The following is a 23,652-nucleotide window of genomic DNA, read 5'->3' as shown; positions in this document are numbered from 1 at the left end:
CTTTATCTCCTGTGACTTTTATTCTTATACTTTAAGCACCAGGCAAACTGGTCTGGTTCATTTGTCTCTGACTCTTTGTGACCCTATTTGGGGGTTTTCTTGTCAGAGATCCTGGAGAGGTTTGCCATTTCCTTCTCTAGCTCATTTGACAGATGAGGAAACTGAGGCAAACGAAGTTAAGTGACTTGACCAGGGTCACACAGCTAGTAAGTGTCTGAGGCCAGATCTGAACTCAGGAAGATGAGAGAGTCTTTCTGATACCAGGCCCAGTGCTCTATTATCAACTGGGCGGCATAGCTGCCCATCCCCATTTTATAGTCAAGGGAATTAAGACAGAGGTTCAATGACTTGCTCAATGTCACATGGCTAGTAAGTTTCTAAGGCTGGATTTGAACTAAGTTCTTCCTGACTCTTAGTGCCTTAAGATGGCCATAGTGGCCATAAAGTCAAACTCCCTCATTTTACTGATGAGGAAACTGAGGCCCCCACTGGTAAAGTGACTTAACTGAAATTCACCAAAAAAAAAAAATCTTATAACTAGAATTTGAACCCTTTAGGACCCAAATTCCAAATCCAGTGCTTTTCACACTATAACATGAGAATCTGATTTGTAATTCTCAAGTAGACATTGTTTTACAAGACCAGATTTAATAAATAGAAACTACACTCAAATAGCTCTGATATCAGAGCTTGGTTTGGTGTTCTCTGTATCTGATGATACAGATGGGAATTCCTCTATCTGTGGCCCATCCTCTGCCACGCTTGTCCTCATCCTTCTAAAAATTCTTTGTGGGGCGTCTCCTCAACATGTCAGAGTCATTCCTGACAACTCAAGGATACCAAGAGTCCTGTGGCTGTCCACCTGTTGACCAACCCAACTTCTCCACCTATTGTACATTTCCTTCATGAAATCCCGTTTTTCTTTGCCGTTCCTTGCTGGTTTTTCGGTTGGTTCTTCATTGTCCTCTTTGCCACACTCTTAAAAAATTCTTTAGAGACTTTTATCCTTGTCTCATTGCCAAGTAGTAATAAATGGTAGCACATGATTTGTTGATGGTGGGAGAAAAACAGTTTATTTATTATAGCAACATGCTGCTTGGGTGTCCAAACACAAACATTTCTCCCTCATCCCCCATCCATGCTTTCTCTTCTACTCACAGCCTCCCATCCGTAGATGTCTCCCAACAATACATTAAAAATAATTCAAGATTCATATGTGACATCCAAAACAATCCTGTGATAAACATCAGACCAGCATAAATACTATAATGTAGAGAGTCAAATCGATGAGGGTTTCTCCGTGGATGGTAAAATCTTCCAGGTTCATGTTCAGGTCTCACGTTTCAGTGATTGCACTAAGCCTTGGAACATTGTGGAACAACCTGGAAGAGATCCATAATCACTCAGTGGTGATGGTTTGACCATCCACACAGGAAAACTAAGTGGATGATGAATGTCTGTTGCCCAGATTTGACATGTGCTTGGATGAATAACTAATAGAATTTGTCGTTCAGTACATATATCTGAGACAGTCAGTGTAGGTATAGCTTGATGATGAAATGGGCCCAGAATGATCAGGTAGAAGATTTGGAGCTGCATTGCCTTCAGGAAATTACATTACTCTTTTATTGATCCTAAGGTTCTTTGAGAAACAAAGTCCCATCTTTTTTATTTTTCTAATTATTATTTTTTTTAGTTAATGAAAATCTGCTTTTTTTCTCTTCCATCTTCCCTTATGACCCATTGGGAAAGCAAGAAAAAAAATCCCCATTATAAATATCTGTAGTTAAGCAAAACAAATTCTCATATTGGCCATATTGAAAAGAAAGTCTCATTCTGCACTCTGAGTCCATTGCCCCTCTATCAAAAAAGGCCCATCTTTTTAAATGAATATACGTGTTCTAAGAAATTTTGTTATGAAATTATACCCCTGTGATGCCATAGATTCCAAATCAGGATATCTTTTGAAGTCCCTGTGCTCTTTGATTTTCTGTTCTTCAGATCTTTTTTTCTACTGCTATTAAAAAGTAACCTATATAAATTTTCTTTAAATACCCTGTATGGTTGAGACCAGTGTAGCTTTCATTCTGTGGGTTCTTTACCTTATGTTATGGATGTTTTTGGTGATCTGTTAAAGCCTACAGCCTTTTCTCAAAATAATATTAATAATAAAAGTAAAATAATGACAAATTTTAATGGTTAGTAAAAATAAAGATAATTTTCTTCCACATCCAAGTTCACAGATCACCTGAAATCAGCCCCTGCTTTAATTAAAGTTTCTGCTTCTATTTTAAATTGCCCTTCCTCATCCTTCATTTCCCTCTGTACTAAAGAACAACTTTTGAGCAGTATTTTTTCACGTGGGAGGTGGCCCTCATTGAATGGAGCTCATTGTACTGAGTGGTTTGCTTTTATTATTTCATTGGGGGTTTCCACTCTGATTTGGGGTGTGTGTGTGTGTGTGTGTGATGTCCTTATGAGCATATGCCTGAGAGCTTTTAACTTCCAAGCCACTGGAGATCTTATATTCCTTAAATGGATGTTCATGTGATTACTAAAATTTTTCTTTTTTTAAGTAACGATGCCTTAGAAGTTGCTTTTTAACATGTCAACTTGAGATCTTTCACCCTTTGTTGTATATTATTTTATATTAAGGTCGTCCTTAATATAAAGTAGTATTCCTACCTTTTTTTTTTTTTTTGCTGCTCAGGCTCGTTTGAGAGAGGATTATCTTGAATCTGACACACCCTGGTAGTATGACCTTTCAGTATTCCAGGCAGTTTTCTCAATCTTTTTAAATTGCAGTTCTGGAGGCAGAAGTTTCCTCATCTGGGACCCTCAGTATGCTGAGGTCCAAACCACACCCCTGTAAAAACAAAAAACAAAACTTCATAACAGGCTAGTGATCATGGCTGCCCTCCTTGGCATTGCTGATCAGGGAACCTGCAATAAGCCTTTTCCATTAGATTGTAAGTTCCTGGGGGCAGCTAGGTGGCACAGTAGATAGAGCTCTGGCCTTGAAGTTAGGAGGACCTGAATTCAAATCCGACCTTAGACACTTGACACTAGCTGTGTGACCATGGGCAAGTCACTTAACCCCATTGCCTCACCAAAAAGCACAAAAAAAAAGAAAGAAAAAGATTGGAAGTTTCTTGAGGGCAGGGGCATAGACTCCTGTGCATTCTCTCTATCTCTCCATCTCTCTTTCTCTGTCTTTATGTCTCTGTCTCTTTTTCCTCTCTCTCTCCGTGTCTCTGTTTCTTTCTCCTCTCTGTCTTTGTCTCGCTTTCTCTTTCTGTTTCTCCTCTCTCTACCTCTCTCTCTCTCTCTGTCTCTCTTTGTTTCCCTGTCTCTGTCTTTCCTCTGTTTATCTCTGTCTGTCACTCTCAACTTGCATTTATATCCCCAGTTCTTAGCGCAGTGACTAGCTAAGGCACTTCTCACTCACACACACACACACACACACACACACACACACACACGTATGTATGTATATATAAAGCATTTATATATAATAGACACTTAGTAAAGTGTTTATTGACTGACTGACTCCCATTAGTCTGTTTCCACTTTCCTGTCTCATAGCTGATTCTTGGAACTAAAAGCCACCTTAGAGACCATTTGGTGCAACTTTCTCATTTTACAGTTGAAGAAATTGTGGAAAAGAGCCAGTAACTTGAGAAATTTGAGCAGGGGGATTGCTTTCATCAGGGGGACTAGTTGGCCTTTGAAAGAAAGGAGACTAAGGTGGAGGAAGGAAAAGGTCTTTTTCCAACCATGGAAGTGGGGGGTTGTCATCCCCTGGCTTGGGTCGGTTTTTCTTCTGTTGACTGTGTTTGAGTCTGTGACATCAAGAATAAAAGGATTCTCTAAGTTAACAAGTACAGGGCTAATGTAGGGACTGGGATTGTAATTTCATTGGTATAGAGACCTCATGCCAAGCTTGGTTTGTGGTTTTACAAAGTGGTCTGGCACACTGATTGCTTGAGTGACTCACCAGGGCTCTCTGTCCACTACAACACACAGCTTCTCATCATCTGCAACTAGGGAGAATTTCACCTATGATCAATCTGGACTTTAATTTATTCTTCTCGTCTTATTACATAGCGTGGAATAGTATAGAACTGGCCTTGGTAATTAGGAAGATCAGTGTTCAATTGCTGTCTCTGACACATACTTTGTATATGACTCTGGGAAAGTCATTTGACTTTTCAGTGTAAGTAACTTTCTTAATAACTTTCTAGGTGGTGCAGGGGATGGAGTGCCCATTGCCCAGCAAAAAAAAAAAAAAGAAAAGAAAAAGAGAGAGAGATTATAAACTGGAGAGTAATTGCTGATCTGAATTGGTAGAGAGAGTTTCTTCATTGAAAGTTTATTTTGTCAATGCAATAAAATTACAGGTCCAATTAAAAAAAACGCTAATGTTAACGTTTCTAGAACGTTGTTGCCCTTTGTTCTCAAAGAGGATTAAAATGACGTCCCTATGTTGGGGTGAAGGTACAGTGTGTCTGATTGTGTTTGATCAGACCAGTACAAGCTTGGAACGCTCCACCACAGGTTGGGCACAAATAGTCCATGTGAACGTTTGGGGCAGATTCTCTAAATTTGTACATCTCGTGTTTCTTTTGAGCTTCTGCTTTGCTCATAGAGCACAGCACCTTCTTTGATGAGGGCACACCATTCTGGGCAGTCCCATGCCAGTGTCTCTCATGTCACGCAGTCAATTCTAATGTCTAAAAGTATTATGAGAAAATATATGTAAAATTCTTCACAAAAAGTTCTGTATAAATATTATTGTTGTTTTTGAGTCATTCAGTCATGTCAAATTATGTAATCCCATGGACTTAGTCCCCAATGTTTTCTTGGCAAAGATACTAGAGTGGTTTGCCATTTCCTTCTCCAGTGTGTCCCCATTTTGCAGATAAGAAATTGAGGGAAATAGGGGTTAAATGAATTGCCCTGGCTCACACAGCTAGTAAGTGTCTGAAGCTGGATTTCAAGATCTTCCTGACTCCACGCCTGGTGCTCTATCCACTGCACCACCTAGCTGCTCCATATATGAGCTATATCCCCATTTTACAGCCAAGGAAACTGAGGCAAAGAGAGAGTAAGGGTTATCCAGCTAGTAAGTGTCTAAAGCCCTTGAACTCAGGTCTTCCTGACTACCTGTGCACGGGTCTTATTCACTGCTACTCTCTTCCCACTATTACAGCTGGCTCTGTTAAACCTTAATTGTTCATAAGATTCTTAGGAGGAATAAGAGAGAAAATATTTTCATTACAAAGCTCAGTTATGTCTCCATATTCTTCTCCTTATTAACCTTCCTCGAAAGACTGTGAATCAGGGCAGCTAGGTGGCCCAGTGGATAGAGCACTGACCCTGAAGTCAGGAGGACCTGAGTTCAAATCCAGCCTCAGACCAAACACTTGACATTTACTAGCTGTGTGACCCTGGGCAAGTCACTGAACCCCAGTTGCCTAAAAAAAAAAAAAAGAATGTGAATCAAATGAGATGATCTATATAAAGTGCTTTTTAATCCCTCCTATAAAAATATCCTCTGCTTTTTTTGTTAGTTTGGTTTCTGCATCTTTAAAATCCTTCCTAGGTCTCAGCTGCTTTATTGTTGCAAAGTATGCAGAATATTCTAAGACCCAGCCTGGACCTTTGCAAACCTCCAGTCCCGCCTCTAAATCCCTTTGGTCTTTGTAATTCCCTAAATCATTATTTTGTTTGTTGTTAAGTTAATGCCCTGAGGTCAGGAAGCCCTGTCAATACAGCTGGTGATACCGTCAGTGGCACTCCACACAGAAAACATGACCCCATGAGCTAGACCATCTGTTTGGAGCCTCCAGCCTTCATTCTCTAGGTTGCTTTTATTTTTATTGATTTAGCTTAGATCCTGTGTAGATGAACAGAGCAAGGAGGTGGATGGTTTTTTTTTCCCCTCTCTCTTTAAGTTAAACTGACAAGGTAAATTACTAAGGGCAGTATCAACTATGTGTGTGTATGTGTTTATAGCTATGTAAACATATATCTCTCATATACACATACATATACATATACGTACATACACACATGTCTTCACACTTGTATGCAGTTATCCCTTCCACATTTCAGGGATTAGGGGCAGACTGCCCCCACAGTCTGGAAAATCCAGGTAAAATTTTGTGGCCCACCCTTTGTGCGGGAGAAGTTTGAATTTTTTCTTTTATGGAGTTTACAGTATTAAGGATAAACTGTGTTGATATTATAAAAGACTAGACAAATATTTTATGTATTTCTGAATTTCTAAACTTTTTTCTGGGTCATCAGCTGGCCTTATGTCAACAGTCTGTGACTTCTGCAAAACTCCCTGAAAATTCCGATTTAATTTTTTATGTCGACTCGAGATCTATCAAAACTGTGATGGAGAAAGTTGCAGTGTGGAAGGGATAACTGTATACATATGCATATCTACACATATATACATATACACACATATATACATACAAACATACATACACATACAAACATACGTGTGTGTGTGTGTATAGGTATATATCTCCTCATTTACATTCCCCAAAGTGCCAACCAGAACCCTCTCTACTATATAATTATATAGTATCCTTGCTTCTGTTTCTCTTTTCTCCCATCTGTTCTCCATAGCTGCTCAATTGATGCCCCTGAAACACATCACCGTGTGCCTTGCCCAGGAATCTTCAATGGCTCCCTATTACCTCTAAGTAAATTAAGAAATCTTCACTCTGGCAAATAAACACTGCCCTGCCCCCCAACTGCCAGGCTCTCACTTACCTTTTCAGTCATCTTCATATGGTGTCCCCTTTAAGAACTTTTGGGGCCAGTCATCCTGGCCAAACAGGACCGTACATCTCCGGCTGCCTCTTGTGTCTGGGATGCTCACCTGTACTTCATAGAAGTCCTGGCTCTGTGTGTGTGTGTGTGTGTGTGTGTGTGTGTGTGTGTGTGTGTGTGTGTGTTAAAGGCAAGAGGGGTTAAGTGACTTGCCCAGGGTCACAAAGGTAGTAAGTGTCTGAGGCCACATTTGAACTCAGGTCCTCCTAACTCCAGGGCTGGTGCTCTATCCATTGTGCCACCTAGCTGCCCCCAAGTCCTGGATTTCTGGAAAGCATAGTGTAAGCACCATTCCTAAATGATGCGCTTGCTAAGGCTCTCAGTTATTAGGACTCTATCTCTAATTATAGTGATGATTGATGATGATGATGATAAAAAATATAAACTAGCATTTGCATAGCACTTTAAAGTTTGCAAAGAATTATGAGTCTCCTCTGATTGTCACAAGCACCATGGTAGGTCAATCAGTGCATAAACATTTATTAAGTAGCTTTTATTACATTTATTATGTACCTACTATGTGCAGGTGCTGTTTCAATCCCCATTTTTCAAGTGAGGAAACGTGGTAAGTAGATTGCCCCATCAGTGTGTGTTTGAGGCAGGATTTGAACTCAGGTCTCCCTGGCCAGTCCTCTATCCGCTCTATCACTGTATAGGGAAGATTCTAGCAGCAGAGGAGACCAGAGAAGGCCATCCATGTGAGCATCTGAGCTGAGCCCTGAAGGGAGCTTGAGAGGCGAAGTTCAGGAGGGAGAGTGTTCTCATTATGGGGGCCATCCAGGGCAAAGATGCGGTAGTGAAGGGAGATGGAGTGTGTGGTGAAAGAACAGCAAGCAGACTGGTATGGCTACAGTAGTGAGTGTAGGCAGCAGAGTGTAAGATCCCCCATTCTTTTCCCCTTTTAAGTTGCTAACAATACCTCCCGCGAGCAGATTTCTGAAGTGACAGCCCCGACATCTGCCCCTGCCATCCAGTGAGGCCATGGTGGTCAAAGCTGGACCGCTAGCTCAAGCAACATCATGTTTTCCCAAATTTATCTGGGCTATTAGCGCTTATAAAAGGGACCAGTCTTATGTTGCAGTCCTAATTTTTATAAAATGATGCTTATTAGTCACTCCAGTGCTGGTAACACAGAGATGGGATACTTTTTTTGTGAGGGGAGGATTTGGAGAGAGGTGGAATGCTACTAGCTGTAGAAACAAGCCACATCTGACTCCTATAGCCCGTTATGAATTAGGTTAAGCTTCAGATGGTGGCCTTCTGGAATTGAATGCTTGCTTTGAACCCTTAACATTTTAGCTTCTAAAAACTATATTGGGCAGATCACAGCTGGAGAAGATGTGTAAATTTTTCTTGTATCATCTTGGTGAACTCAAGCCCTAAGTTGTGCCTGGCTGGGGGGCAGGTGTCACCTACAAACACACATTACATCCATTATTATTTTTATTCTGAAGTGTCACCCCTAGATCTCATCCAGAATTTAGCCTGAGACTTCCACCTGCCCAGAGCTACTTTGTAACTCCCTGGTAGCGTCAGGCAGGGTGGGTCTTTCTCTGGGATGCTGGTGAAGCCTTCATTCAGAGGCAGGCATTCACCATACCCACAGTCACAGGCCACTGTGGTTCTGGCTGACATCTGTGGAATCTGTTTTGAATAAGCCAGCTTTCCCCCCACCTTGGCGAGGGAGACAGGCATATGTCCGAGTAGTCTGGCGAGAGCTGTTCCCGGTAGGGGTTCTAAGTTGTTTAGCAGCTGTGGTCACTGTCACAGCTGAGGAAATACCTTCCAGCTGGGGAAGAATGCTCCCTTACTGCCAAGTGAGAAGTGCATCCCTTGCTTAGATTTCCGGAAGAATGGGCCTTCCTGCAGTGATGAGCAGACGGTTCTTAGATCTAAGTTCTGTGAGCCACTCAGTTCTTGGGACTGTCTCCTATCAAATGACATGATTACTGCCACCCACACGTAATTAAGGTAGATTACAAAATATCATAGGGTAGAGTGTCAGGCATGTGAGCTTTGCAGTCAGAGACACCTGACATTACTTAGGTGACCCTGGACAAGTCATTAGCTTCTCCAAAGCTCAGTTTCTTGTGTTTCCCAACCAACTATACTTTGGATTTCTCCGTCATGTCCCTCTTTTGTGTATTGTTTTCGTCCATTAGACTGGAAACTCCTTAAGGGCAGGTGCTGTCTTTTCCATATTTTCATCCCCAGTGCTTAGCACAGTGTCTGACACATAGTAGGTGCTTAATAATGTTTATAGACTGAACTATGAAATGAGGATAATAGCTGCCTCATGGTGTTATTGTGGGCAAGGAGAGTTCACCATAATTTTGAATTGTCGAGTAGAATGTCTTGAGGGGAGAGACTATGTTGTTTTTAATCTTTTTATCATTAGTGTCTCTCAATCAGATATTTATTGAGCACCTACCTACTCTGTGCTTAATGGTACAGTGGATAGAGCGCCGGCCTGGAGTGAGGAAGACTCATCTCCCTGAGTTCAAATCTGGTCTCTGTGACCCTGGGCAAGTCACTTCACCCTGTTTGCCTCAGTTTCCTCATCTGTAAAATGAGCTGGAGAAAGAAATGGCAAATCACTCTAGTACTCTGCCAAGAAAACCCCAAATGGGGTCACAAAGAGTCAGATGGGACTAGGAAAACAACATCATGTGCCAGGAACCAAGACAAAAGCAGAATGGTCTCTGTCCTTGGGAAGCTTACAGACTGTTGGGGAGACCAACATGTACCCGTAAATGTATGCAAAATACATGGTATTTGAGGAATTAGAAGGGGATCAGGAAAGACCTCATGTAGGCAGTAGAGTTTCAGCTGAGCTTTGAAGAACGCTAGAAATTCTGAAGGGCAGAAGAGAAGAATGAGTTCATTCCAGGCGTGGGAGACAGGCAGTGTGAAGGCTTGGAGATGGGAAATGAGATCCTGCACATGACGAACGCGGAGAAGGCACAGTATCATATGCGTAGTTTTCACTTAACCACAATACAGAAATAGAATTTTCTACAGTGCTTTATGGTTTACAGAGTATTTTGTACACTTTCTCATTTGAACCTCCCAAAATCCTTGTAAGGTTGGCATTGCAGGTATTATTATTTCCCCTGTTTGACAGTTGAAGAAATTGAGGCTGAGAAGTGTAAAGTGATTTTACCCATGGGCACACAGCTAGAAAGTGGGCAAGATTTGAAGCTGGGCCTTCCTAACTCCAGTGTGCTCTCTCCTTCTCTCTCTCTTTCTCTTCCTCCTTCCTTCCTTCCCCTTCATCCCCTCTCTGTTTCTCTGTCTCTTTGTCTTTCTCTTCTTCCTTCATTCCTTCCCCTTCATCCTCTGTCTGTTTTTCTATCTCTCTGTCTCTCTTCCTCTTCCTCCTTCCTTCCCTCTCCATCATCCTCTCTCTTTTTCTCTTCCTCCTTCCTTCCTTCCCTCCCCCTCATCCCCTCTCTGTTTCTCTGTCTCTTTGTCTCTCTCTTTCTCTTCCTCCTTCTTTCCTTCCCCTTCATCCCCTCTCTGTCTCTCTCTCTGTCTCTCTCTTTTTCTGTTCCTCCTTCCTTCCCCATTCATCCTCTCTCTGTGTCTCTTTCTCTTTTTCTTCTTCCTTCTTTCCTTCCTTCCCCTTCATCCTCTCTCTGTCTGTCTCTTTCTTTCTCTTCTTCCTTCCCTTCTTCCTTCCCTCCCCTTCATTCCCTCTCTGTTTCTCTCTCTCTCTTCTTCCTTCCCTCCTGTCCTCTCAGTGAGATCTCCAGGTAGAGGCTTGACAACCATTTCTTAAAAAGATATTATAGATGCTTGGCTCCTGTTCAGGGATGGAGTAGACTAGATGGGCCTCAGAGGTTCCTTTCTACTCTTTATTCTGTCAAATACTCTATAGTCCACAAAACTGTAGAGAAATCTTGGCCATGTGTAGTAGTGGGTACTAGAAAGACTTCCTCCAGTTCGTTCAAGGGCATTGTTGTTTGTACAACCATTTTCAGTCATGTCTGACTCTCTGTGACCCCGTTTGAGGTTTTCTTGGCAAATATACTGGAGTGGTTGGCCACTTCCTTCTCCAGCTCATCTTACAGATGAGGAAACTGAGGCAAACAGGGTGAAGTGACTTGCCCAGGGTCACACAGCTATCTGTATTTGAAGTAAGGTCTTCCTGACTCCATACTTGGTGCGCTATACACCGTACCACATAGCTGCCCTCATAAGGGCATTAGGAAGCTTCTGTCAAACAAATTGGGAGTGACAAAAGAGATGATTTCAGAGAAACCTGGGAATACTTATATGAAGTGATGAAGAGTGAAGTGAGCAGATCTAGGACAGCAGTTTGTACAATGGTAACATTGTAAAGACAGACAACTTTGAAAGAACTCAAATCAACGCAGTGACTAGCCAGGATTCCAGAGAACCCGTGATGAAGCTGGCTCTCCACCTCCTAAATAGAGAGGTGATGGACTCAGATGGAGAAATGAGACATGATTTTTCTTGTTGTCTTTTTGTTTGTTTGTTTGTTTGTTTGGACATAGCCCTTGTAGGGATTTATTTTTCTTGACTAGGCACATTTGTTATAAGGGTTTTGTTTTGGTTTTATTTTTCAGTGGGAGGGAGGAGGGAGGAAAAATAGGTTAAGTTAAAAAAAAGCATTTTTCAGAGTTTTAGAACATTTCCTGTTTAGGCCTTTTGTAAGGCACTTGTTTATATGGTCCTAAGAAATGTGCTTTTTGAACAGTGAGGTATTCTCTAGCCTTAGTGAATAATGGCAGGAAATGAATCCATTTTTAGTTTATTGGGAAACACCTCCTCCCCCCCCCTTCTGGCTGATTGTATGTGCTGTCCGAAGTAAGCTGTTAGAGGTCAGGAGGCTTGAGAGGTAGCATCTAGCCACTCTCCTCCATCTGGTTTTTGGAACATTTGGCTTTCTGAAATGGACTTGAACTAAATATTCCTGTCTGGCCCCTAAAAGAATTTGTCAGCTCTTATTTTAGATAATAGTTGCTAACAGTAGAAATCATCCTTTGTAGTAGCCGATGAGATTGTGAAAGTAATAGGTCTAATGAATATGAGGAACAAATCATAGGTTGACATTTGAATTAAATGCTTCTCTGGGAATTGCTACCTATAGGATTTCCATTCATCTAGATTACCCTGTCATTAGATATGACATCCTGTCTTAAAAGTACAGAGTTTGACCTTGGAGATGGCCTGTGTTACAAGTTAGAGTTATAAGACCCAGGTGCGGATCTTTCCTCTGACACTTGTATGACCTTCAGCATATCATCGTCGTCATCTCTCTGGGTTATAGGTCATAGATGACCTGTGAAGCCACCGTCTGCTCTAAAAATGATATATGAATGCTTTATTGTGAGAGGAGGGTAGTATTTAGACTTGTTATTTTATTTGTGTAGGCCTTCTGACATGGGAAACTCCCTTCATCTGTATAAATGAGTGACCCACCTGTAAGTTACAGAACTTACCTGGAGCCTTGAGAAGTGACATTACTTACTTGGAGTCACCCAGCCTTGCATGTGTCACGAGTGAGACTCGAACCTGACTCCTGTAGTCATTACCCACCCTGATGTTCACAGGCATACATCTTCATACTGTACTTGTTATAGACTGTAAGCTCTTTGAAGGTAGGACTGTCTGTGGACTCTTTTTGTATCTCCAGTACTTAGTTCTGGGCATGTAATAGGCACTTAAGTATTTATTGATTGACTGATTTCCTTTTAATATTAGGTTCAAGACCTATTTGTTAGCGTGTTGTCTGTTTTTACAAGAGTAAAGTTGGATTATGTTGGTTTATTCTGAACATTCTTTTTACATTTCTTTTTTTTTTCCTGCCTCTATGAAAAAAATTCATCATTATTATAGACTTAGGCCTGGGTTTTCTATTAAAATCCTGGAATTTTGTTTTTAAAAGACTTGAAGGTTTTGGTTTTTTCTAAATAGTCAGAAAAGTGGAGTTTCAGAGGCTTTGGGTACAGACCCAACAGCTGTCATTGAAGAACCAGTGAGGGTAATTTTAGAGAAGCTCATTACCATCTAATAAGTCTTGGAAGGGAGTGTGATCTTTATGAATGGAGGAGATTCTCATGCCAACAAAACTTTGACCCCTCTCTTTATTGGTATGGATGGTGTCTGTCCCAGTGTAAGCCATTAAGTCTCCATGCCTCTGTAGACGGCTTTGTCAGTGACCGTGGCCAAAGAAATGACCCCTTGCTGTCCAGCCTTGTGGCGATGAGCCCATCAGCATAGCGAGGCGTGTCTGCCTTAAATGACAGTGGTGAAGTCCCATGCCAGGTCTCTGTAAAACCTCTGAAGTCCCCTTGGCACAGTGGATAGAGCACCGGACTTGAGTTCAAATCCCACCGTAGATCCTTACTACCTGTGTGACCCTGGGCAAGTCACACTCTCAGCCATTTTCTCTATCTGTAGAAGAGGGAAAATAATGGCACCTGAAGACAGCTACATGCAGTGGATAGAGTGCTGGGCCTGAAGTCAGGAAGACTGGTCTATATGAGTTTGAATCTGGCCTCAGACGACTTAGTAGCTGTGTGACCCTGGGCAAGTCACTGAACTCTGTTCGCTTCAGTTTCTTCATCTGTAAAATGAGCTAGAGAAGGAAATGGCAAACCCCTCCAGTATCTTTGCCAATAAAATCCCAGAGGGGGTCACAAAGAGTCAGACTTGGCTGAAATGACTCCACAGCAACAAAAACAGCAACTACTTAACAGTTGTGGCAATTTTTAAAATGACTTAAATGACTTGCCCAAGGGCACACGACCAGTAGGTGTCAGAGATGGGACATGAACCCAGGCCTCCCTAATACCCTTCACCAGTATGGATCAACAACTCATCCATAACTTAAAATCTCAAAGAGCTGCCTAGACCAGCGAGGTGGCCATCTGTCCAGTCACTCACCCCTGTATCCGAGGCAGAATAATTTGAACCCGGGCCTTCCTGACTCCCTTGCCGGTTCTCTCGTCAACTTACTAACACTGTACTTGTTACCAGCGTTTGCTTAAGTGCTATGATGTTATCCATTGGGTTCTTGCTAGAGGTATGTCAACTCAAAAGCAGTGGTTCATTTAGAACTCAAATGCAAAATTCCACTGTGAAAGAAAGATGTTTGTTCTGCAAATATCTGGTTAGCAGAACATTAACTTAATAAAAGCAGACAGATACCATCCGCTGCCCTGGCTTTTCACAGTTTTTAAACTGATAGGGATTGTCTCATTTAGAATCTGAGCTACAGTGATTCTTAAAGGCATTCTAACCCTTTAAAATGGAACCGAGATTAAATAATCGAATTCAGGCATCAAACACTGACCTTGCATACCTCTCTGGGCCTGACTTTTAAAAAAATCTGTAAATAATAATAATAAACAATAATCTGTAAATCATCATAATAATAGGCACTAAATAATCTTTGAGCTTCCTTTAAGCTCTAGATCTGTAGTCCTACATCTCTCATATTATGCTTGGTTTGCAGCCTTGCAGAGGACTCTGCTTGGCTTCAGGATAACAGACAGCAGGGTGGGGCCAGGAGGAGGAAGCTGCATTTGGAACTAGTCTCTGCCTTTTGTATTGTTCTATCAGGCCCCACTCTTTCCACTTATGAATGTGTGTGTGTATTTTTTTTTTCCTTCTGAACTCTGGCAGGATTTCCGGGATGCAGTGGCTCAGGCCTCCAGGCAGCTTGGAAAGCCAGTGATTGAAGACAGAATCCTGAATCAGATCCTGTATTACTTGCCTCAGCTGTATGAACTCAATCGAGATCTCCTGAAAGAATTAGAAGAAAGGATGCTGAACTGGTAAGAAAATTGAAAAAAAAAAAAAAGAAAAAGAATGCTGAACAGGACCCAGAGTTGATTTGTAATGAGAACCTCTGAGGGAGGGACTAAAAGTGACCCAGAATGAATGTGACCTATTTTTAAAAAATTTTGTTTAGATTACACTTCTATATTTTCAGTCAAGGACAGTTCTCTCTCTCTGCCATCTTCTTCCTACTCCATTCTTCTGGGAAAAAAAAAATCAGTTACAAATATGAGATCAAGTGAAATGACTTTTCCCCTTGAGCATATGCAATGAAAATGGGTCTTAATCTGCATCCTGTGTGGATCACCTGTCTTTCAGGTGGGGTGGGTAGCATGTTTCATTATGATTGGTCATGGAATCAGTCAGAGTTCTAATGTCTTTCAGAGTTGTTTCTCTTTATAATAACAATGTTATGGTATAAATTGTTCTGCTTACTTCAGTCTACCTCAGTTCATGCAAATCTTCCCAGGTTTCTCTGAAAATGGTCCCCTTCATCATTCCTTAATAGTACACGATAGTATACACATAGTATAAATAATAGTATAATGTGACTTACTTTTTAAAGAGAAATTTCTCTCCTGAGTCCTTGAAGTTAATTTTAATATTCTCTGATTATCTCAGTAGTTACATGTGGACTTGACAGATGAGAATCGGACATGACTGAAACTATTCAACAGCAACAAAAAAATAGCACCAGTTTCACAGGGTCGTTGTAGAAATTTAAAAAATGACTTGCCTAAGGGCACACAACCAGTGTGTCGGAGATGGGGCTCAAACCCAGGATTAACAACTCATCCATAATTTAAAATCTCAGACTGCTGCCTAGAGCACTGCAAAGGCCACCTGCCCAGAGCACTGCAAAGGCCACCTGCCCAGTCGCTCACCCTATAATTATCCTGTTATCATTGTTATTAATTTATTTTAGCGTCAGCCGGAGAGGTAGCTTAACGTAAGGCTTGGAATCCGAAAGATTCTCACCAATGACCTCTAGCTTTGTGACCCCTGGCAAGTCATTTTAAACTGAGTACCCAAAACAGTCAGTCATTAAGCAGTTATTAAGTGCTTAACTGCGTACCACTTTGCTAGGCTCTGTGGACACAAAAAGAGACAATCCCTGCCCTTGAGGAGCTTACATCGTACAGACCAATCAATGAGTAAACATTTATTAAACACCTACTGTGTGTCAGGCACTGTGCTGAGGATGCAAAAAAAGGCAAAAGACAGTCCCTGCCCTCAAGGAGCTCACAGTCTAATGGAGAAAACAAGCAAACCAGTCAATCGATAAACATTTATTAAGTGCCTGTTGTATGCCAGGCTCTGTGCTAAGCTCTGAGTTGCATTTGTGGTTTGTCCTTTTTTTTTTTTAGGCAATTGGGGTTAAGTGACTTGTCCAGGGTCACACAGCTAGTAAGTCTCAAGTGTTTGGTCTGAGGCTGGATTTGAACTCAGGTCCTCCTGACTTCAGGGCTGGTCCTCTATCCACTGTGCCACCTAGCTGCCCCTTGTCCTTCATTTATGGAGAGGCCCATGACGTCACAAAGATGATGACCTGACTTGCAGTTGACGTTGATTTGAGTGAGGGAGGGCTGTGCAAAGTCACCAGCCTTGCTTTCTCCTCCGGAGCCATCTGGGTCCAGTGACCAGATATAGATCAGAATGCCTGGAGACGGTCCAGTATGCGGTGAGGGACCTTGGCCTTTTTAAGCTAAGATGTTTCTACGGTCTCACGTTGAGTGAGGCAAACACTAGGAACAAATATGTTCAAACAAGCTGTCTACAGGTTAAATAGGAAATAATTAACAGAACAAAGGCACTAGAGCAGCTCCAAAGAACTTTGTTTAAAAAAAGAAAAATTCTGATTCACCATGGAGATCTGCTTTGTATTAATTTCCCATCAAGACCCCATGGACACAGCATGGAACAGAATAATAATTTATATTATAACAAAGAATAATAAGTCAGGGGATGTGAGTTCAAATCCCACCTCTGATGATTATTTAAGTCACTGAAGCACCTGGGCCTCAGTTTCCTCTTCTGTAAAATTAGGACATTGGACTTGATGAACTCTAAGGTCTCTTTCAGGTCTAGATCTCAGATTCTACAATCCTCTGATGGAGAGCATTGAGAGCAAGTCATTGACCACTTGATAAATTGTTATCCTTAAGTTGTGTGGATTCAGGTGAGCAGGACCATTATTTAACCAATCAGTACTGTCAGCAGTGACCTGGCTTTAATTTAATGCTCAGGTTTTGAAGGATGATATCAATGGTGGTTAGATGCTAGTAGAATTAGCAGTAGGGCACAGTAGAATGAGCTCTCAAAGGACCTGAGTTCAGGTGTTGGCTTTACTAATTCTGTGACATCAGGCTGGTCACTTAACATCCCACTTAAAACAAGGACGTGGGACCGGATGACTTTTGCAAACCTTAAAGCACTGTATACATGCTTTTATTATTATTATTAATATTAGCCTACTTTATGAAATCCCACTTTGTTTTCCTCCAAATTCCTATAATAAAATGCAATGAAATATTTCATGAAAGAATTCAGTAGTTTTGTGTTGGAAGCACATTAATATATCTCTCTCTTTGATCTGACTCTTCTCACTTAGGATTGAGCAGCAAAGAATCGCCGATATATTTGTAAAGAAGGGGCCATACCTAAAAATGTATTCCACGTACATAAAAGAATTTGACAAGAATGTAGCTCTTCTAGATGAGCAGTGTAAAAAGAATCCTGGCTTTGCTGCTGTGGTTAAAGATTTTGAGGTAAGCCTAACATCAGAGGCATCTTTCAGAAATGTATTTTATTGTTTTTTTTTAAATATATTTTATTGGGTTTTTTTTTCTTAATACCATAATCCCTTCCCTGAGACCTCTCCCCAATACCTACCTTCTCACCTACTCTCTCTCTCTCTCTGTCCTTCGTTTCTGCGCCCCTCCCCCTCATGTCTCTCTATCTCTTTATCTCCCTCTTACTGTCTCTGCCACACACATACTCCTCCCCACCCATAAAACAAGGAAAACTAGTTAACAAAACCTGCCAAGACAGACAGCATCTGTATCATGCCGTAGGATGAGTCCAGAGGATTGCATGAACTGGTACAAAGTGAAGTAAGCAGAGGCAGGAAAACCCAACATATACCCAGTGACCACCTCAGTGTAAAGGGAAAACGTAATCAAAATATTGCAAAATCATATAGAGATCTAGCTTGGCTCCAAAGAAGAGATGTAAAAAGATATCTTTCTCTTATTCCTTTGCAGATGTTGGGGGATTTCAGGGTAGGATTTACAGATGTGGAATATTGCATAAAATGTCAGTTGTTTTTCTATGTATTGATCAGTTTTGCTGACTCCCTCCCCCCTTTTTTTCTCCTTTTTAAAAAACAATTCTTTGTGAAAAGGGATGGCTCTGTGGGAGAGGGGAGAGGAAAACTACAGAGACAGATGTAGACCGTTTAAAAATAATATACCAATAAAATAATTTTAAAATTATTTTAACTCTGTTTTAAAGAATTCTTCCCTCTTAGTGTACAAGCTGTCTGCTGAGAGGAGGGAAATGTATTTCCTCTGGAATAAAGATCGGTCGTTCGGTTTCATCCGATTTCTGATGTTTCCTTATATTATTCTCGCTTACAATTTTAAAGCCGTAGTATGTGGCGTTGTCTTGGTTCTGCTCCCCTTGCTCTGTACTTGATCATGCAAGTCTTCCCTTGATTCTCTAAATATCCTCTAAACCAAAAAAAACCTCTCTAAATTCTCCACATATTTATCATTTCTCAAGATGCAATGATATTTCCTTAGCGAGAGAGAGAGAGAGAGAGCGAGCATTTATTAAGGATTTACTGTGTGCTCAGTCAATAAACACTTATTAATCACCTACTGTCTGCTAGGCACTGTGCTAACAAAAAGACGCAAAAGACAGTCTCTGCCCTCAAGGAACTTACAATCTAATGGAACTATTCCAGGCATATTATGTTCAAAGATGGCCTTTTTAAAAAAAATCTTATTGCAATATGTAAAATTTTTTTTAAAAAGTACTACAAAAAAAATAAAATAAAATGGGGGGAAAAAATCTTACCATTGTGCAATTCAGAATGGGCAGAGATCATTCATTTTTCCCATTAACTACTTTGTATTTATTTATAATTTTTAAAAACGGTATTCTGCATATACTTACATAAGTAATTGTTATCTCCCCAGTAATAATGTAGGCTTTTTGAGAGTGAGGATTATTTCATTATCCCTAGACCCTATCAAAGTTCCTGCATGCAGCAGACAATTAATAAATGCTTGTTGATTCATGACTGCTAGGTTCGTTTTTTTTAAAGGAAAATTTATTTTTAAAAAATGTAGTAATAGATTATTATAGCATATTCCTGTGCCCACGCACATCCGGCTATGCCTTCATTCTTTAAATATTTAATATGGGGATGCCAACTCAGATGACTAGTTTTAAAGTGACATAAGGCATTTGAAAGTTACATTGAATTTTTTTCTATCAGAGAGCCCGGTTAAGAAACTTTTGCTACTGTAAGGCAGGAGGTGATGAGGGCCTGACCCTAAGAAGGTGGCCATGTAAGAAGGAGTCAGATGGGAGAGGTGTTGAGGAGGTAGAGACAGAAAGATCTGATGGTCAATTGGATGGGTGGGGTGAGGAGTTGGAGGTAATGCCAACGCTTTGAGTCCAAGAGATTAGAAGAATAGTGGTTCCTTCCATGTAGATAGAGAAGTTTGAAAGAGGGATGGTCTTGGGGGGAAAAAATAATGAGTTCTGTTTTGGCCATGGTGTTTGAGGTGTCTCTAGGATAACAATTTGAAGTGTCCAATGGGCAATTGATGATGAGGGTCCAAAGCTCAGGAGAGAGATGGTAATTAAATCCATGAAAGCTAATGAGTCATTAAAAGAGCAAAGGGTAGGATCTTTGGAAAATACCCTTAGTTAGGACTTATGATCTGGATAACAAACTAGCAAAGGAGACTGAGAAAGTCAGGTAGGAGGAGAACCAGGGGAGAGTAATATCATGAAAGCCCACAGAGCAGAGAGTATCTGGGAGGGGAGAGAATGGTCAGCATTGTCATCTCTAACAGGGAAGGCAAGAAAGATGAGGACTGACAAAAGATGATGAGATTTGGAAGTCAGTTGGACATGATCACTTTGAACAGAATCATTTGAGCGAGGAGAACAAAAGCCAAGTGAGGGAGAGATGTAGAAATGAAGGTGGTGAGTATTGACAAGTTGGTTTTTGTTTTGTTTTCGTTTGTTTGTTTTAGGAATTTTCCTGAGGAAGGGAGGAGAAATATATAGGATATTGGGGGGAAAAAAAGTCCGTTTTTGTTTTACAGCTTAATTAGTAGCTGCTTTCCTGTTTCACTTTTTAGGTAAAAAGTGAGAAATTTTCAGTTTCAGTGATTAGAAATGCAAAGATTTGCAAGTCTTAATAGGCTGCTGGTTTCTTGGGGTACAGAGTTCAGTTAAAAGCTTCATATGTGAAGATAATTTCTCATCATCCCCCCCCCATTTCTCACCCCTTCAAATTTTTCTGCTTTAAAAATAGAGAGTTGATTTTGGCTACTGCAAAAAAATCCTGAGTCAGATTTCAACACAACTAGATGACCTCTTCTGTGGCCCTGAGATTGTTAGCTTACTTGATTACTCAATTTCCTCAGTGGTGAAATAGGGACATTATTGGCAGAATGCCTTTCCCAAGTCTAAACAGCTTGGTTAAAAGGTACTATGCTCCTTTTAACATGTAATATTTTTACATTACATTTTCATAATTAGGTCCTCACCAACCACAAGTATGAGAGGTAGTGTGAAAAAGGAGATTTGAATCTGGGTTCAAATCCTGCCTTTCTGAGCCTCAGTTTCTTTATCTGTAAAATGAAGAAATTGGACTAGCTAATCTCTGAGGTGCCTTCCAGCTCTAAATTCATGATCCTGAGGACAATTGTTCCTCATTTTTGCCCCGTTTCTTCTCTTCAAGGTCGAAATCGGTTGCCTCATCTTTCATTGAGTTTCTTTGGCATCTCTCCTTAGTCAAGTCTTTCATTGTATTTGCCATAGACCCAGACTTCTTCCACGCCCACTCTGCCTTTTTTTTTTTATGCTGGCTTCCTTCCTTCTGCTAAATTGTAAGCTTTCTGAGAACAGGCAGTCTTCTGTCATTGTCCCCACCTCCTGGAATGGTGCCTCATACTCATTGAAGGCAGTGTGGATAGAGCAGAAGTTGCCATGATCTGGAGGACTCCAGAGGATCCTTCTTTTCCTTGACTTTACATATATAATTGATTTCATGTTGATTGCCTTCTCAATAGGCAGAGAGAGAAGCTGGAGGGAAGGAGAGAATTTGGAACTAGAAATCCTAAAAAAAAAAAAAGTTAAAATGAATAAAACATTAAAAGATAAATGTTTGCTGAATTGCAAGCCCTTTTTTAGAAAAGGGAGGCCACCTAACCATTCAGATAATTCAGGGCAGTTCTTGTACATTCATTTCATTTTGATTTGTTGTTGTTTTTTGAAATCACCCTGCCAACAATAATATTCACCCACCCACGTTCTAGCTGTCTTCTTTTATCAGGGGTGGGATTTTGTAGCCATTCTCCCAAGTGATATTTTTCATGCTTTGTGGGTAACCAGCCATCTTCAAGGCTACTTTTAGAGTGTTTTGTAATTTCAGCAGCTCTTCTTCCTTCCTTATTTGAATGACTGGGGCCATAGATTTTGGACTAGAAGGGACTTCATCTAGTCCAGCTTCCTTCATCTGATCCGTGAATTCCATTGTTGGGAATATCAAGAACAGGTGAAGTGGTTTATCCCAGGACACACAGGATTTTAGTGGCAGAAATAGAGTTCAGTCCCTGGAGATGGATCACCTTACCTTCCCACTGTCTTTTAGGTTTGCAAAGCTTAAATTACCGTATTTGTAAAGTTCAGTACAAACCCTAAAGTTCCTGAATCTCCTAGTGGCTTTACTTGGTGTACCTTATGCTTGGAGGGATATTTGTTCTTGGAATAATTTGCATTTGGAAGAAAAGAGTACAGGAATCTCAAGAAACACAAAGACGTTCCAGATCCCAAGAGTTGTCTGAAACTCCCATCGTAGCCTGGAATGCTGTGGTTGACTCCGGACTTGGAAGGTTCTTTTTCCCTTTGCAAAAAGGAGGTGATCAAAAAACCGGGGAACCGTACCCCCTCTCACCTTCCAGCTTGGCTCAGTAAATGGAGACGCCCACATTCCCTTAGATATCGGGCATATGTGGGAAGGAACTGGCTGAGCCTCCCGTCTGGCCTCCGATCGTCTCTATTAGAGTAACAGCTGTTCTTTAAAATAAAAACATGTCCACACGTTTGCAGGCGGATGCCCTGGCTGGAGCTGCAGGCCATTTAAAAAGTTTAGCCTCTCTCTCGCTTTCCCATCTGGTTCCTTTGGCTGTGGGGCTTGGTTGATGTTATCTCATTTGGCTTTCTTTACAGATGAGCCCGAGGTGCGCTAACCTGGCGATAAAGCATTACCTGCTCAAACCCGTCCAGAGGATCCCCCAATACAGGCTGCTTCTGACAGGTACCATTCTCCTGTACCTTTACCTCCATAGCCCTCCTACTTCTAGTGCCTTCCTTCTCTCTTCATCATCTCCTATTGAACTTGTATTTAGCTTGCTTGTATATAACTGTTTGCTTGTCGTCTCTCCCCTTAGACCTTTTGCTCCTTGAGGGCAGGGACTGCCTTTGCCTTTTTTTTGCACCCTTAGAGCTTAGCACAGTGCCTGGCACATACGTAGTTGGCTCTTAATAAATGTTTATTGACTGATTGATATTTTAAATTTTATTTTTATCTTTTAAGAAATCAGCAAAAATTTTTCTTCTTTCCCTCACACCCTTCCTGACAGTAGGGGAATGAAAGAAAAACAAAACCCCTGTTACAAAACACGTATAGTAAAGCAAAATAAATTTCCACATTGGCCACATTCAAAAAAAATGTGTCTCATTCTACACTCAGAATCCTCATTCTCTCTTTCTCTCTGGAGGTGGAAGCATGTTTCATCATGAATCCTTTGGAATCCTGATTTTAGATTACATTAATACTCATTCTTTTAAAGGTTTTTTTCCCTTTACCATGTTGTCTTCATAACACTCTTAAGAGAGACTCTAAGGGGCAGCTAGGTGGCACAGTGGATAGAGCACTGGTCCTGGAGTCAGGAGGACCTAAGTTCAAATCTGGCCTCAGACATATAACACTCATTAGCTTCATGACCCTGGACAAGTCACTTAACCCCAATTGTCCTCACCAAAAAAAAAGAGAGAGAGAGACTCTAACTTTTCTCTTAAAAAAAAGGATTTAATACGAAGCACCAATTAAACTAGTTAAACATACTCTGCAGCTATTTATATTTAAATAAATAAATTTCAAAGGGAACAAATAAACAAGCATTTATTAAGCACCTACTGTGTTCTGGGCACTAATGCTAAAGGCCAAAGTATAAAATGTGCTAACTTTATAGCTCTTCCGTCTCTCCCCGACTGGTATTCTTTATCCATTCATTCTCCTTCCCTTACTTTCCTTCTTATATGCTTATAATTAGTGTCACAGGAGATCACAGATCTAGGGTCCTAGAGACCATGTAGTCTCTACCAGTTCCTTATTCTTTTGTTGTGCTTAGGATGCCTTTGACAAGTCAAGTAGGCCTCATACCGCTGCGGTCTGTCCATTCCCTAAATTCATTATTTTTATTTTTATTTATTTTTTTGAGAGTCAATGGGGTGAAGTGACTTGCCCAGGGTCACATAGCTAGTAAGTTGTCATGTGTCTGAGGCCAGATTTGAACTCAGATCTTCCTGAATCCAGGGCTGGTGCTCTATCCACTGTGCCATCTAGCTGCCCCTCCCTAAATTCATTATTGAAGGAAATGTAGATTCTTAGAAGTCAGCAAAATTTTACCATCCAATTTCCCAAACCCCTTTAAAGCAATCCTGGACCCAAGATTAAAA

At 40.9% G+C, this 23,652-nt stretch overlaps 1 protein-coding gene across 1 annotated transcript in view; it reads left to right on the top strand.

The window, feature by feature from the left end:
• FGD6 (FYVE, RhoGEF and PH domain containing 6) overlaps window positions 1-23,652 on the top strand; it is a 181,341-nt gene that overhangs the window by 97,405 nt on the left and 60,284 nt on the right. Inside the window, 3 exon segments of the mRNA XM_021006466.2 lie at window positions 14,509-14,660; window positions 17,276-17,432; window positions 22,141-22,228. Of these exon segments, the coding sequence (XP_020862125.1) occupies window positions 14,509-14,660; window positions 17,276-17,432; window positions 22,141-22,228 (397 nt within the window).

Source organism: Phascolarctos cinereus, unplaced genomic scaffold (assembly GCF_003287225.1).
Source record: "Phascolarctos cinereus isolate Bilbo 61053 unplaced genomic scaffold, phaCin_HiC Scaffold_1;HRSCAF=81, whole genome shotgun sequence".
NCBI lineage: Eukaryota > Metazoa > Chordata > Mammalia > Diprotodontia > Phascolarctidae > Phascolarctos > Phascolarctos cinereus.
Note: the sequence above shows the minus strand (reverse complement) of the source record. Positions and strands in the feature narration are given on the sequence as shown.